This window comes from Gossypium hirsutum, chromosome D11, assembly GCF_007990345.1.
Source record: "Gossypium hirsutum isolate 1008001.06 chromosome D11, Gossypium_hirsutum_v2.1, whole genome shotgun sequence".
In the NCBI taxonomy this organism is placed as follows: domain Eukaryota; kingdom Viridiplantae; phylum Streptophyta; class Magnoliopsida; order Malvales; family Malvaceae; genus Gossypium; species Gossypium hirsutum.
In genome coordinates, this window is record NC_053447.1 from 20,549,111 (window position 1) to 20,565,013 (window position 15,903).

The window sequence follows — 15,903 nt, forward strand, 5'->3', positions numbered from 1 at the left end:
TTTTGGAAAATATGAATAAATTTATTTAATTTATAATTTAAAAACCAACATACAGTTGTGATTCGCAAGGGGTAAGATAACTCCGAGAGGAACAAAACAAAAAACCAACTCTTTCCTGGTCTTAAAACCAGCAATGCAACTCTGCAAATGGCTGAAAAATACTTATGATCACCTATGGAAGACTGATAACTGTATGTACACTCCATTAAAATGATTGGATATTAAGGGATTCCAATGGAAAAAGGTGATTGAATCAATGAAATCCCCTTGAACCTCTTGACTGATACAGCTCCAGTCTACTTTTGGCCTCTTGTAAAAGAGTGTCTATTGTTTCATCCTGGGTCATGTAGGATTGTTTGGATGCCCATTCGAGCACCGTAAGCACCTCAGCTTGGGCGAGTTCTTCGCTATCCGGTACATGGAGGGCAATGTAGCATAGGAGAACCAATGCCCGGAGTTGAACGATTTGTTCTCCGAAATACACTAGTTGAATCAAATGCTTCGCACCTCCAGCAGTAATGATTGCCTTGGAGTGATCAAGGTGGAGGTAGTTGTCAGTGCAAGCAAACTTGGTGAGTGCAATGGCAGCCTCCTTGGAAACTTCAGCTTCCCTCTCATCAAGAAGTTTAACCAATGGGGCAATCATCCTTGTTTCAGTTGCTCTAAACGTCCTTGCCAAATTACCAATAGCCTTGATACAAGGAATCAGCAACTCCGAATCGGCCTTCTCGATGATCTTCAATAACTGATCGACGACAAGCTTACAAGCATGAGAATTCGGCTTAAATGCAGACCTTCTCAAATCGGTGTCCCGCTCTGCCACAGCTGTAATCTCCATTAATGCCATAGCCGAATTAAACTGCACATCGTCACTTCCTTTTTCTAACAAAACTGCAAAACATAGCAATGCTCTAGACTCGGTGATACTCCGACATATAGATGAATTCCCCTTGGCAAGATGCCATAAAGCTCTAGCTGCCATTGCCTTCATATAAGCCTTGGTAGCAGGATCTTCCAATTCCCTTCCCTTCATATTCACCCCTGACATCGAACCATTTTGCTGAGGTTGATAATAAATATGATGAAATTGCTTGACATTACCCTGACTGTTACTCCTAACATGATTATTACCCAGCTTTTGTGGCAATTTCACCCCTCCATTCATTGCCATAGTACTGGTAACCACATTATGCATCTGGTTCGGGGTTTGGTTCCCCATGGGATGCGAAATCTGACTCTGATGGTCTTCGTCAACGGCGACTTTCACAGTCGAATTATTACTGCTGGCCATAACCACCGCGTGGATCGACGTAGCCTTGTGACTAGCAATCGCATACTTGCTATGTTCTTGAATTGTTTCGAACGCTAAATGGCTGACGAGTAATCGGATTATATTGTGCTGGGCGAATAAATCTTGACATTTTGGGTAATTAGCCGCCAACTCAGACACCGCCCACGCCGTCACGGCTTGAACTTTCATAGGACCTTCTTTGAGGATTTTCGCAAACACCGTGCAAACGCCGGCGTGGATCATGTGCTCCACGCTTTCCGGGTCCCGACCCAGAAGTCCAATTGCTTTGGCTGCGTTTTCTTGACCTTCCATTTTCCCTTCTTTGAGTAATTTCAATAACGGTCCAACCCCTCCTTCTTCTATAATCAGTTTCCCGTAACGGTCATTGTCTCTGGCTAGCGAAACGAGCGAAGCGGCGGCGTCGGACCGGTTTTCGAGTGAGCCGGTGTAAAGAATCGCGATTTGTTCCCATATTAGGCATAGAATGGGCTCGTTCGCAGCGATCGGAGGAAGGCCTAAATACTCATCGTCGCGATCGTCACCCGAAGCCGATACGCGGAGAAGCCAAGAAACATCGCCGATTGAGTTCTCGAGCTGAGAAGACATTTTGCGAAACGCGGCAGCAGGGATGATTGTAAAGACGCGCTTCATAAGGCCATTGGCACGGCATTTCAGGACCAAAGACAAGGCTTTATCGAGGACTTGTTCGGTGTCATCAATTATGCGGCACGTGGGACGCTCGTAAAGATCGGAACTCGCACGCGCCGCCTGTCGGAGCAAGCCAACGAGTTTCTCCGTCTTGGACTTAAGCTCCGCACACTCTTGCTTAAACGAACTCGCTTCATCCGCCGCTTTCGTCACTTGGTCTGCTAACTGAATTGGCTTCGCCAAGATTTGTTTCACTATATCCGCCATCACAACCAAAGAAAAAAAGCTAAACTTTATCAGATCAAAAATAAATGAATAAATAAATAAATAAATAAATCGAAGAGAAAAGGGCTGAGCTTTTTTGGGTTTTTGGACTTTGGGAAGTTTCTGTCTTGTAGAGGCTTGATAAGCGGAGGAAATGGAGGGGGGGGGGAATGGGAGCAATTGAAGGTGTTTAAAGTTGTTTCGTTAGAAAAGTGAAGAGAAAGATTGATGAAAGAAGAAAAGGGTCATTCATGGCGGACGAATTTTACAAGGTCAAATGCTTCTTTATAGCATTTTGTAAAAGGAGATAGCTTTTACTAATATTTGTGGACTTTCCATAAAATAACTCTGGGGAAAATTAGGTATATACACCGTTTCGGAAAATAATTAGGATTTACTTTAATTTTTCAAAATTTAGAGAAATAAATCATTTTACCGGATATTTCTGTCAAGATTTTATTTTTTTTTCTAATTGTTACGGTTAAAAAATCAAAGACGTTAATTTTGTAATAGTTGGACCAACTTTTTCTTATATAAGCCCTTACACTTATCATTTTTTTCATAGAATCCCATTCATCTCTTCTCTCAACTATTTTTTTTATCTTAATTTTCTATCTTAATCTCTCAAATTCTTCTTTCAATTTTCTATCCTAACAGTTTATAATTTTTAGATTTTATGCGATTTTCATCATCTCAAATATTTCAAATAAAATAAGATAATCTATTTTTTTTTAAATTTGTTTACTTTTTAAATAGGTTTAACAATACTTTTATATTAAATAAATTGTTAATTTAGTGGTAATTTAATAATATTATAATTTTTTAGCTTATTTCATTGCCTAAATTAATTAAATCTTATTTAATTTGATCAACATTACATATTTTAAAAATGTCAACGCCTCTAATTTGTTTAGATCATAAACACATTTCTGGCGTCCAATTACAAATGAAAAGAAAATATTATTATATTTTTTATTTTAATTAATATCATTATTAAGTTGATAATAATATTATTATTTTTTACCTTTTTATGTTTATATAATCAGGACGAAAATCGAATTATTGAAGCATATATACACAATTTAAGTGTGAGAGCATTACGTGTTATTGAATTGTACTTAGAAGAGGCGGGATTCTTACATGTGGCACATATACTCGGCAGGACTAAGTTGGAGTTCACACTTATCAATGCTTTACTAGAAACATGGAGTGTAACACCTTCTACCCAACCTGTTCGCCAGGTCCGAGTATCGGATGCTGTACTAACCCAAATGACTTAACAAAATTTCTGCTCTGGTTAAATTACATGCTTAAACAACCTAATTCAAAAATTCTAACTAAATTTACAATTTGTATTAAAACTAGAAATAAAACTTTAAGGCTTCATTCCATTGGTCGATTGCAAATTTTTGGACAAAGACTCAATAACATAAAACGACGCTTAACCCTAAGGTGGAGCCTCTATGGGTGCCCCTCTATAAACTTGCATAGTTTTCGCGTTTCACCTAGCCCCTAGCGACGTCTAGCTTGGTCCCTTTCGATTTCTGAATCTTTAACTAACCTGCACTCAAGCGGAAAACTTATAAGTTCGGAAGAACTTAATAAAATCCGCATACAAAATTTTACAAGCAATATGAGACATCCAACTCAGAATTAAAGTCCCTGACAAACGCAATCATTAATCCTGGCTGGCGATGCTTAGCGATTGCCCAAATAATTTCTACATTTGCGGTCTTTTTTAGTCTTCAATGTCTTTACTGTCTTAAATTACTAGAGCTCACTAACGACACCAAAACCCTTACTCTACCGATATTTTTCCAATGGAGGCTTTTTAGGTTATATAGTTCCTACCTTTGGAAACTAAACAAGATTTCTGCCATTCTCCATGACTATGTCTGACCTCCACTTTCCACCACCTTTTAACGAACATCATTGTCCATTCAACCTTGGACATGCAATTTCTTTCAGGGAAAATTTGATCAGCCTATCAAACCTTTCGACTAAAATTTTCGTCAACTTACAATATGTGACTACATACTATTACAAACTAATCGGTGCCTATTTGAATCATATGGAATCTACAGCTTCCCTAGCGGACTAGTGTATGCATATACAATGAATACCTACATACTTAAGGAGCTTTGTTTTCTAGTTACCCTATCCGGGGGTGATACATAACTTTGGCACTATTCATTATTCTGGTGGTCTATATTCCTTCGACACACGAAACCCAATTCTTTTTGCAACTTATTGCTCTCGTCACACCGTGATCTCTACTCTCACCATTGACATCCTTCATAACCCATAGACTTTTATGTTTTGCATCCTAGCAGAATCCCCGTGTTTTCTCCCGATGGACTACCCCGTGTTTACTATCACGACTAACTAAACTAGTTGCCATACCCGAGCTATTCTCTCATGCCTTATACCTCTTTGAGGTGTTGCCTTGAAGGATCTTATCGTTGTCGTGGTGTCACCCCATAGAACCTATTGACCGCCATTGCGGTGATGCTTTATGGAACCTAAATATCGTCATTATGGTGTCATCCCAAAGAATCATTTTCACATTTTACCTTGATGCTCGAACACTAAAGTGTCCCCCCGCAAGGCTTAGAGCTTCACACATTGCAGTTTGCTCCCAGCAATCTCGGATGGCGAAATCTTAACGGAATTTCAAATTTTCTTTTTCTCTATTCCTTCGCCCATTCCTCCATTTGTTGTCCTAACCTTGATGCTCGAACATCGTAGTGTCCCCTCCGCAAGGCCTAGAGCTTCATACATCATAGGTGCACACAGTAACACCATATGCTGGTATCTAATAGAATCACTCATTCTTAATCCTAACTTCATCTAACCCATCTATGTTTCCCTTCATGTGTACTATACAAATTATCTTTATGCATGCATATCGTTGGATGACCAATCAACTACTATCGATTATTAAATTATCAATAAATAGCTAGAATTTCACACAAAAACATGCATCAACCAGGAAGCAAATTGTAGAAACTCACTTTGCTTTCTTAATCTTGTCAATTTAGCTTGTCTAAATCGCCAGAGCCCATTCTGTCTTGGCAGTTAAGCATGACAGTCATTCATCGATTAATTTTAATGGTGATCAATCCTTAAAAACTTAGAACCTTAAATTATACAAACACTTTGAGAATCTTACTCTACTCCTTTCCTCAACCCATAAGCTCAAAGAGATAATGAAGTTTACCAGTTCCTCAATTTTTCCACCACCAAACTTAGATTCACACCCTGACTACAACATGCTGAACTTTCTTCATCTGCTCTCATTCTTCTTCAAAACGACTGAAGAAGATGATGTTACGGGGAAAAGAAGATTTATAAACAAAATCAATAAAATTCTGTCTCCACTTATGCCTTTATACACACTCATTAGGCACGATCCTCATTAACGTTTCCCGTTGTCCATTCTTAATCATTTTGTCTTCCACTTTAGAACCAATTAGTTACAATCTAACTGAACTAGAATTGAATTACAACTATTCACAATTCAACCACTAAAATTTCCTAATCTCCCAATAGAGTCTGACAATTTACTAGTCCTTCCAATTTAATCCTAGCTTTTCCAAATTCCAAGTCAATTAGAGTAACCGAGTGTTACATAAAGAGCAGAAACACACACGTTCCATCTTTCGTACGGTAAGTGTATGATTACACTCAATGATATGACATTACAACTCAATCTACCAATTTATGGGCCAATCGATATAGGGGCCACCAACTATTTGAAAATGTGTTGGACAATTTTAGTGGTAACCGGATAGATATGAAATGGTTAAACGATAATTTCTCACATATCGACATAACTTCTAGTGCGGTTGAAAGACAACAATTTGCTTGAGCATTTATACTGAGGTTGATCGACCTAAAAGAAGCCAGACAACTCAATTGAGGATTAGATGTTTTGGCTGCATTGTATCGAGAGATGTGTTAGAAAACTGAAGCGCAGAAAATTAAAATCAGTGGTTGTATACTCCTTCAGTCATGGACATGGTACCACTTACCATTTTTATGTCCCAAGTAAACTTCCTTTATCAATTCCTAGTCGTAATAAGGTAATATTCATTTAATAATATAGTTATCATATTTTTTTCATTATTATATTTTTGAAATAACATATTATTTGAACAGGTGGAACAATGACGCAAGTCATGTAGATATACCGAATGAGCTTGAAGATATCTAGTTATTATTATATCAATGGTTAGAAGCTGAGGTTAGTTTTTAAAATTTTCAATTAAATATTAACTACATAAGGATTTGAAATTTAATATTAGATAGGTAATAAATTTTATAATTTCGTACTGCAGTTTGAATGAATGTCATACTTTGATCCGAGAATTCAAGAATGCATCTCGTTTAAGTTATTAACAAATCGCAATATCTGGCACATCAAAGTGCTATTGATAGTTTTTGTAATGGTTGAGATGCATGAATCTGATAAAGTGATGTGCCAGTTTGACTTTGTGGAAAATATTCTGCCCTCATCTTAGAACCTCGATGAAGTTCACAAGATTGACTTGCCGAGGAGAACCGATGAAGATTGGCCTAAATTTCATGCCAAGTATATCTACTTGTGGGAACATAGATACAATTTCATACCTATGCACAAAAAAATTGTCAAACCTGGTTTGGCAACATATTCAGATTACATGACATAGTTTAGACTTCATGGTAAGCCATATCTATTACCGGAAGAGGAAAGAAGTAGACAAATTTGTCGTAAAAGGCCAACACAACCGCATATGAGGCCACGACTGGAAGTATATGGATCGAGTTCATCATCATCAGCTCCAACCCCAAATTCTGTACCAATAAGTGCACCTTCTAGTCAATATTGTTCATATTTTTCTAGTGCATTTACTAACGTCATGTTTTTCACACAAACACCAAATTATGTGCCATCATACCATGCATCAAGACCTTCTTTAGGAACACTTTTTGCATCACCTCCATCCGCAAGAGCATATTACACATCATTGTGAATGTAATCACCATTGCCTACAATTCCAACATTCTATGTACAACTTGGTTGTTCGATATCATATATTTCTTCGTCGATAGTGTCGCAATCACCACTTACTAGTACAACTGACGATATACGATGACAACCTAGGATGCAAATGCAGCCTAGCACAAAAGAACAAGATGAATATAACATTGGAGATGAAGGTGTAGGTGGAGATGGAAATAAAGATGATGTGCCATAACCCCCCAACCACGACGAAATCCTCCTCGTAACTGACACCTACCAAGTTGTGGCACACATTTCCCCCAATGATAGAGATAAATTTTTTATTTTAAATTTTGTCATGTAAATCATCATTTAGTTTGTTGACTTTTGATTTATATATGTAATGCTTCCATTAATATTTGTATTGTATTTTTACATCATTAATCTACTTATTTACATTTTATCAAAAAAAGTATTTGTTTATTTTTGTATGTTTAGTTCGACTTTGAATTATCCACTAGTTTTAAAATTAGTCAACATAATATTAGAGTAGATTACATAATTAATGAGTTTGTTTGTTATTCTTTTGTTAAAAAATGTAGCTTAATTAACTAATTTTTAATTCAATCCTCGCCTCAATGTTGCCCCCAATGTGGTCATGTTTTCATACTATGCCTCAAGTTCTTACAAAAACTAAATGTAACGACCCGATTTCCAGTGGTGTTAAAAAATAAGATTTCAAGATCCCGTTTACGTAAATCGAGTCTGTAAATATTAAATTGAGATATTTACGGAGTTAATATTTAAATAAATTGAAATTTGAATAGTTAATTAATTAAAGGAGTTATTAATTAAAAATATTTTTAATATAATGATATATATAATATATACTTTTATTATAAAATTACATATTTATTATTTTATTTATATAAATAAAAGATTTATTAATTAAAAATATAAAATAAAAATAAAAATAATTTGAAAACAATACATTTATTAATAAAAAACATTAACTAAAAAAACTTAAAACAACACGAAATAAAAGATACAAATATGATTTCGTAAGGAGGCATCAAATTTAGAACTCAAAGATGAAATCAATATTATTTAATTAACTAACCAGAAGAGCTCATGTGTCGAAAGAAAACGCGTTCATAGAGAGTGTTTTTCAGAAAATGCTTTTCTCAAGACGCATTTTCGATTTCTCTCAATAAAATTGACATATTTCTCTAAATTTCGAAAAAATCAACCTAATTTATTAATTAACTTTTAAAAACGACCTTTTTTATTATTAATTAACCCGTATCTGTTTGTATATTTTGATGAATGTAATCTATTATTCAAATACATATCCAATCTGGCAGTTAGTTCGAATTTTTAATCTTAGTAAATAAGATTCCATTAAAAAAGAAAGGAAATCTAAAGTGGACCTTTTTTTATGCTTTCTTCAATCTTTTTTATGAGCAATTCCCTATATTTTATAGGAAAAAAAGGATCGTTCTTATGCATTATATGCTAATATATTATTATCTTGGATCGAAGAATATTGACCAAAAAAACAATATTAAGCTTAGAGCACCCAAAATTATTAGTTAAACTCTTTCTATCATATCGACTCTAGATGGGATTTCATTAAATTTCCATTTCAATTCCACTTCTACTCATTCTTTATCCTTTCTTTTAACTTAATTTCCTCAATTTCTTGTTGGGAAGAGAAGGCAAAGCATGAGTGCAAGGTGAGTTGTACATGTGATTATATTATTAGATGACAACATAGATGATATGGTAGGAAGGGGTAAAAGTATCTAGAAAGCTTTTAGACTTAAAGGTAGGTTGAAAAAAATGAGTAAATTAATCTTTATACATTTCAAAATGTGAAAATTAGCTCTCCATTAAAATTTTCTATTAAATGATGACATGGAGCGTCAATTTAAATGGTTAATTACTAATTTCGTCCCTGAATTATAGTTAAAATATCATTTTGATTTTTAAATAATTTTTCTTAACAATAATTCTAAAAAAATCTTAAAAATAAATATAAATTATTAAAAATTATGTAAAAATATTTTTAAAAATAAAAATTATGAATAAAAAATTTCTACAAGTTCAAAATATATATGTAAAAAAATTACAAAAAAAATCTTTAAAATTTTTATTAAACTTTTGAGCCGAAACCCAAAAATCATCATCTTTTTACAAGACTTTCTTCCCTATTTTACAAAACCCATAGAAAAAAAGATTTCTCATGCTTGATTGAAGCTAAAAATAAATAAATAAACAAACAAAAACTTGATTGAAGCAAAAAAAAAAAACAACTAAAATTTTGATTACTCACTTTCAAATTTCTCATGTTTCGTTAATGTTCAGTTTCATCTTCATCGCCGAGGCTTTCAACTAAAAGGTACATATTTTTTTTAATTTTTACTTTCTTCTAATTTAGTGAATACTTATTTTCGTATCTCTTATGCTTTCGCATCTATTGATGGTGAGCAATCACCGATATAAAATTTTGGTTACACATTTTTGCATCCCCTTAGCTATTTACAAACTTTCTCATTTGAAGATCTTATTATTTAATACCCTAAGGAGCTTTAATCTTTAAGTTACTAGGCTTACCAATTTTTGGGTTTTGAAATAATTAATTAAAGATCTTATTCATTATAAAAAAATCCTATAAAGAAAAGAGTAACACATAATATTTCTTTAATTTTTAAAAATTAAGTGTAGCCTTTAATTTTATATTGTTAGTTAAAAGAGTAAGCAATCCCACATTGTCTAGGAATAAGCTGCAAATGGATGATGAGTCTATATATACACATATCCCACATCCCTTAAGAAAATAAGGGAAATGAGACTTGGGGTCTATATAAATACCTGTTTTGTAAGTTTTATTTTCACATTAATGGGTGGCACCAAAAAAAAATATTGGTGCTGCCACATTTAGTGCTGGTGTGGCAAAAAACGTTTCCAGGTGAAAGCGTTTTCTTGCAAATTAGCTACAATATGACAGCAATGAAAAATCAAGATTTTGTCCTCGATAAAGTGAAATCAAGAAAAAATAAATAAGGAAATAAAAGTGATAAAAAAGGGGGAGAAGTTGAGTTATATCAATTAAAAAATTTGATTAAGAAGTATATTATGATGTATTGATTTAAGTAAAGACTAAATCATAAATGTGAGAAAAGTTGTTGCCCAAGAGTAAATACTAAAAAATTGAGGGGTTAAAGTGTAAATATAGAAATTTTGAAAGGCTAATAGTGAAAATATTTAAAGGGTGGAAGGATCTAGAAACTAAGGAAAATGGATGAATTAGGACCAAATTGAATATGTGGAAAAAGTATGAGGGGTTAAATCACAATTTTACTAAAATGAATGATGATTCAATGGAGGAATTTTGACGAATCATAAGGGCCAGAATGGTCATTAGTAAGAAAGATAAGAGTAATGATGATATCGGTGATATTTTGGTGATATCTTTAATAAATTAACTAAATAAATGTTATTTGATTAATATTTGATTAAGATTTTTAGTAATATTTTATTATTAAATGATTAATATAAAAGGGAGAATTCCATGCTTTCAATGTGAGTGGGAAAGGAAGAAGAGATAATTTTTATTTCATTACAAATTGGTCCTTCCAACAAAAATCCACCATTTTTACCTAGAAAACAAAAGAATTTCTATAGCCACCAAGAGAAAAAAATGATAAGGAGAATATGAGAAGCTGGAATATCAAGTTAGATTCAAGAAAATAGAAGTTGGAGAAGAGAGAAAGTCAAGTGAAAGTTTGGTTTCAAGAGAACAAGGTATGGATGTTAAGCCTTTATGTTGTTTTTAAGTGTAGTAGTAATAGAAAAATACAAAAATATATTAAAGTCAAAATTTCTCATGGAAAGTATTATGTTTTTGACACGTTGAGGAAGGAAGAAATGAGAAAGTGAATTAAGTGATAAAGTGAAGAGAAGAACAAGTGATTTTGGATAGGAAAGAGATAAGTACCCATGAATTTCCTTGTTATTTAAGGATTAAAATGTGATCTTTGTAAACTAAGTGGTAATTAAGTAAAATATAGTGTGAAATAATTTAGTATGTGAAGTAGGAAATTATAATAAAAGTATAATAGTTGGGTTATGTGATAGTGAAAAATATACAAAGTATTGAATAAGTGAAATTATGGAAAAAAATGAAATTTTATGGAAACAATGACTAAATTGAAAGGTTTGTGAAATACATGTGGTGGAAATAATACAAGTGAAATACATAAAAATTTGATTTGGAAAATGAGATAGTGGAATTAATTATGTGAATTAAGTGGGATGTGAAAGAAAATTTATTTAATAGTGAATAGAGAACTTTTATGTTAAAAGGTGATTAAATTGGAAATTTATAAAAGTTTACAAGAAAATATTGATAAATAAAACATATAGTGAAAAATACAATAATATATGAATTTTGTAATCCAAACTACAATTATTTTCTAAGTTGTGGAAATTAAGAGATGAATTATATACTTGGGAAACTTTATATTAGAAATAAAAAAGTGAAGTGCATAACACTTAAAATGAGAAAATTGATATTGTGGTGAATTTTGGAATATTAATAAGTATTGAATTATGTTATATGTGTTATTGAAAGTAAAAGATATTGCTATAAAAAAAATATTGTGCTAAGGACTAAAATTGAAAAATATATAAAAATGATATGTGAAATGCATGATAAGAATTATTAGTGAATTATAGATGAATTTTGAGTTTAGAGACATATTGCATGTATTAAAGATAGTGGAATATATAAGTATATGTATTATTATTACAATGACTGCATTGTAAACTATGTAAAAGTGTTATGTGAAAGTGTAAAAGTGATATTTGTGCATGATATAATTTACCCAAGTAGACGAGATTAGAACTATTGGGATATAGATGGCATGTCATTAAGGAAATTTTAGTGCGCTTATCGTCTTGCGCTTTAGTGCTCACTGTTTCACACTTTGGTGCTTATCGTTTTGTAGTTTGGTGCTTACTGTTTTGCACTTCGATGCTTAGTGATTTGCACTTTGGTGCCTACTGTTCTTTTAGTGCACTTTAGTGTCAGTTTCGTATATCCTAAGTGTTTTGTTTAGTCTATTGGGCCTTCAACCCCCTTGAAAAGTTTCCAGAACCCAGAAATCTCGATCCTCATTTTTCAAATATCTTGAGAATCCTAGGATATATTCAACTTAACCAAGGCACAATGTTGTTATCTTTTTCACTCGTTGCTCACCCGATTGCCTATATAAAAAGGGGGTTTGCTTCCCCTACTCTATCAACTCACTCGACCACCTCCTCTCACCCCTAAAAACTTCTCTACATCATTGTTTATATTTTACTTTCAAGTGTTTAATTTTTTTGATAGATAGATTTATTTCTGTTTGAGGGAGACTGTGTGCTGGTTTTAAGATGTGTTTGAGTTCACGATGATGCAGTGGCGCTCCGAGACTCACATATTTTATCTGTCATGTCGGGATGAAACCATTGCATTAGAAGCCCATCGTATTGCAACTCAGGCTTTGACTTCGCGGTGCTTATAAAGTCATGGGTTGTAGTCTAACTACAGGTCCTAGTTGATGAACGTTAATGTGCGATCACGGGTTGGAGTATGACTTGAGAGCTCACTTGGTTGTGGTTATGTAGTCACAGTTCAAGTTCCGCCACACTAAAATTTGATGCTTTGTAGAATCAATACATAAGTTTGAGATCACAATCGTAGGGATAAACTTAGGGCCTTCCAATAAAATTCACTTATTCTTTTTCTTTGTCACCATCAAAGGCAGTATCGTCAACCTCCCTCTTCTCCGAAACTAGTGACGCAGTTGGGGGCAAATGCACTGTGAGGGGTCAAGCGACTATCGCGTTGGACAAAAGCTGGAGGTCATCTCTGGCCAACAACAGTTGTTGTAATTAAATCACTTATTAATAAATACAATCGCTGTCGCCCTGACTTGACCTCTAACTACCACTGCCCCCTCCCCTCTGACTTGACCTCCAACTTTTTTCCACAGCCACCGTCGTTCCCCCCTAACAGTGCTCTTGTATCCAACTCTATCACTATTTCGAACAATAGAAAGGTTACGGATCTTGCTTTTGGTGGAGATGAAGAAAAATATAAGTTGGTTATACTGGAAAGCTCTTGATTTTTTTCCTACAATTATCATCTCAAACTTCTGTATCGGATTTACAAACCATCCTCTTCTGGTGAGGTAGAACTTGAACTCGTGACCACATAATCACTATCAAGTGGGCTCCCAAGTTATACTTCAAACTGTAACCTCACATTAACATCTGTCAATTAGGACCCATTATTATACTACCACTCGTGATCGTATAAGCACCACAAACTTGGAGCCCGATTTTCCATGCGATAGGCAACGGTTCCATCTCGACACATTAGAAGAAATGTATAGGTCTCCTAGCGCTATCGCAAAAATTTTTTACTTTTAAAGTTCTAGGGTATCGCAATACCAAGAACTAGATATCGCGATACCCAAAAGATTTTTGGTCCCTCTCTAAACTATCTAGAAAATTGCGATATCCCCAATTGGGTATCACGATTTCATTGAGCTAATCCCCAAAAACACGACAAAATCATCAATTCTAATCTCAAACATAAAAAATCCAACCTACCAAGTCTAAAATTAGACTAACATAATTTAAAATCCTAATCTAAATGCAGGAAATAATGGAGTCTATTATCAAAACATCTAATTATTTACAAATTATTGTTCAATTACCATAGGCGGCGAGTTACGAAGTCAACTCCGGGCGGTCAGTCACACCACCAAAATGGTGTTTCGTTGGCGTCCTCGACACTCGTACACATATTTTGTTCAACACGTGACCAGAGCCTGTTAGGAATTGCATTTTCCTTCTTAGCCTCATTCACTTCTTGATTCTTTTGTATGGCCCTTGAATACCTGAAAAGTTACACCATTTCATGCAAGTTGCATATTTGTTTGCATGATAAGTCTTTGTCTCAATTAGTTGACACTTATACTCTTGTGATGGTTGCACTTCCTTAGACCTAGGCTTGGGTTTGACATATTTGAAAAACTTCAGTTTCCCTCTCAATGTCCATAATCAATTCGCCCCGTCCTACGTCTATGGTGGCTTTAGATGTGGCTAAGAAAGGTCTCCCTAAGAATATCAGAATTTCTAGATCCTCCTCGAAGTTAAGTACAATAAAGTCAACATGAAAAATGAATTTCCTAACCCTCACTAACACATCTTTAAGGACTCCTTTGGGACGTACTAAGGATCAATCGGCTAATTGTAAAGTTACTTTTGTGTCCTTAAGCTCTCCCAAATCTAATCTCTTATAAATTGATAATGACATAAGGTTAATACCGACACCTAAGTCACATAGGGTCTTCCCGAAACTCACTCCATCTATCTCAATAGGAATGGTAAAGCAACCGAGATCCTTTACTTTAGCAGAAACTCTTCTAGGCACTATTACTCTACATTCTTCGTTAAGTGCAATATGCTTTCTTCTCCCTATTTTCCTCCGAAGAAACATAACTTCCCAAAGGAATTTGACATATTTAAGCATTTTCTCAATGATTTATAATAAGGGGAGGTTCACGTTCAAGGCTTTAAACATCTTGAGGAAGTCTATGAATTATGCATCCTCCCTCTTCTTCTCCTCCAAGCAACTCAGAAAGGATATGGGGTTCGAGCTTAGTGGTGGTGTTAGAACGGTTCTATCCTCGATTTTGATTTGTGTTAACTCATTCTTAGGTTTTTCTTCTCTACCACCCCACCTCTAACACTAGGAGTACGGGTGCTCTCATCTCTCTCACTCACATCTTTCTCCCCACAATTTGTTCGGATAGGTTCTTTAATTACAGCTTTGGATCTAAGGGTGATTGCCTTGGTGTGCTTATTTCCTTCTCTCTTTGGATTAGGTTCAGAATTAATGGGTATGGTAGAGGTTAAATTTTTTTGCAACAATTGCAAAACTTGGTCTAATTAACTATGGATTTGGCGCACATCAACTTGCACTACATGCAAGCCTTCCTCTACCTTACTCACCCTAATTGACAATGGCAAGTTACTACTATAGGTTGATTTCCTTTATTGATCTTGAGGCACCCTAAAAGGTAATTGAGGTTGGTATGGCGCGTTTGATTTTAGAGGGTTAACGTTTGGTTCCCTTGATTTGACGATCCCGCTTGGTTCCCTCCCCACCTAAGGTTAGAATGGTCACGCCACCTGGGGTTATAGGTGTTGGAGTAAGTGTTATATCATCTATTCTCCACATAATTCACCTCCATATGGTTGCTTTCCTAGTAGTGTATTGCATTAAAATTAGTTAGATTGGGTTGATTTTGGACTTGCACCTTAGTAGCGTCTATCTCCAATTGATTAAGCCTTTTGAGGACTTGTTGATATTTATACTTGCCAATAACAGTGTTTAATGTCGCTTCTTTAGCTCAATATGTGAATCGCTTGGTCAGCCACATGTAAGAGTTCATCATCCTATCCTCGATTAGTTGACAGGCTTTGGTGTAGGTCTTTGACATGAATGCTCTAGCGGATGCTCCATCTGTAACACCCCTAACCCGTATCTGTTGTCGAAGTAGAGTTACGAAACATTACCGGAATTTACAAATCAAGTAACAGATATTTCACATCATATAGTATTCATATCAGAAGTCAATCATAAGGTCCCTTATAT

General features: G+C 34.6%; 1 protein-coding gene across 1 annotated transcript; it reads right to left on the reverse strand.

The window, feature by feature from the left end:
- LOC107912816 (uncharacterized) lies at window positions 1-2,532 on the reverse strand. The gene has a single exon (XM_016841155.2). The coding sequence runs from the start codon at window positions 2,204-2,206 to the stop codon at window positions 254-256; it is 1,953 nt and encodes a 650-aa protein (XP_016696644.1). The 5' UTR covers window positions 2,207-2,532; the 3' UTR covers window positions 1-253.
- Window positions 2,533-15,903: the final 13,371 nt, after the last annotated feature.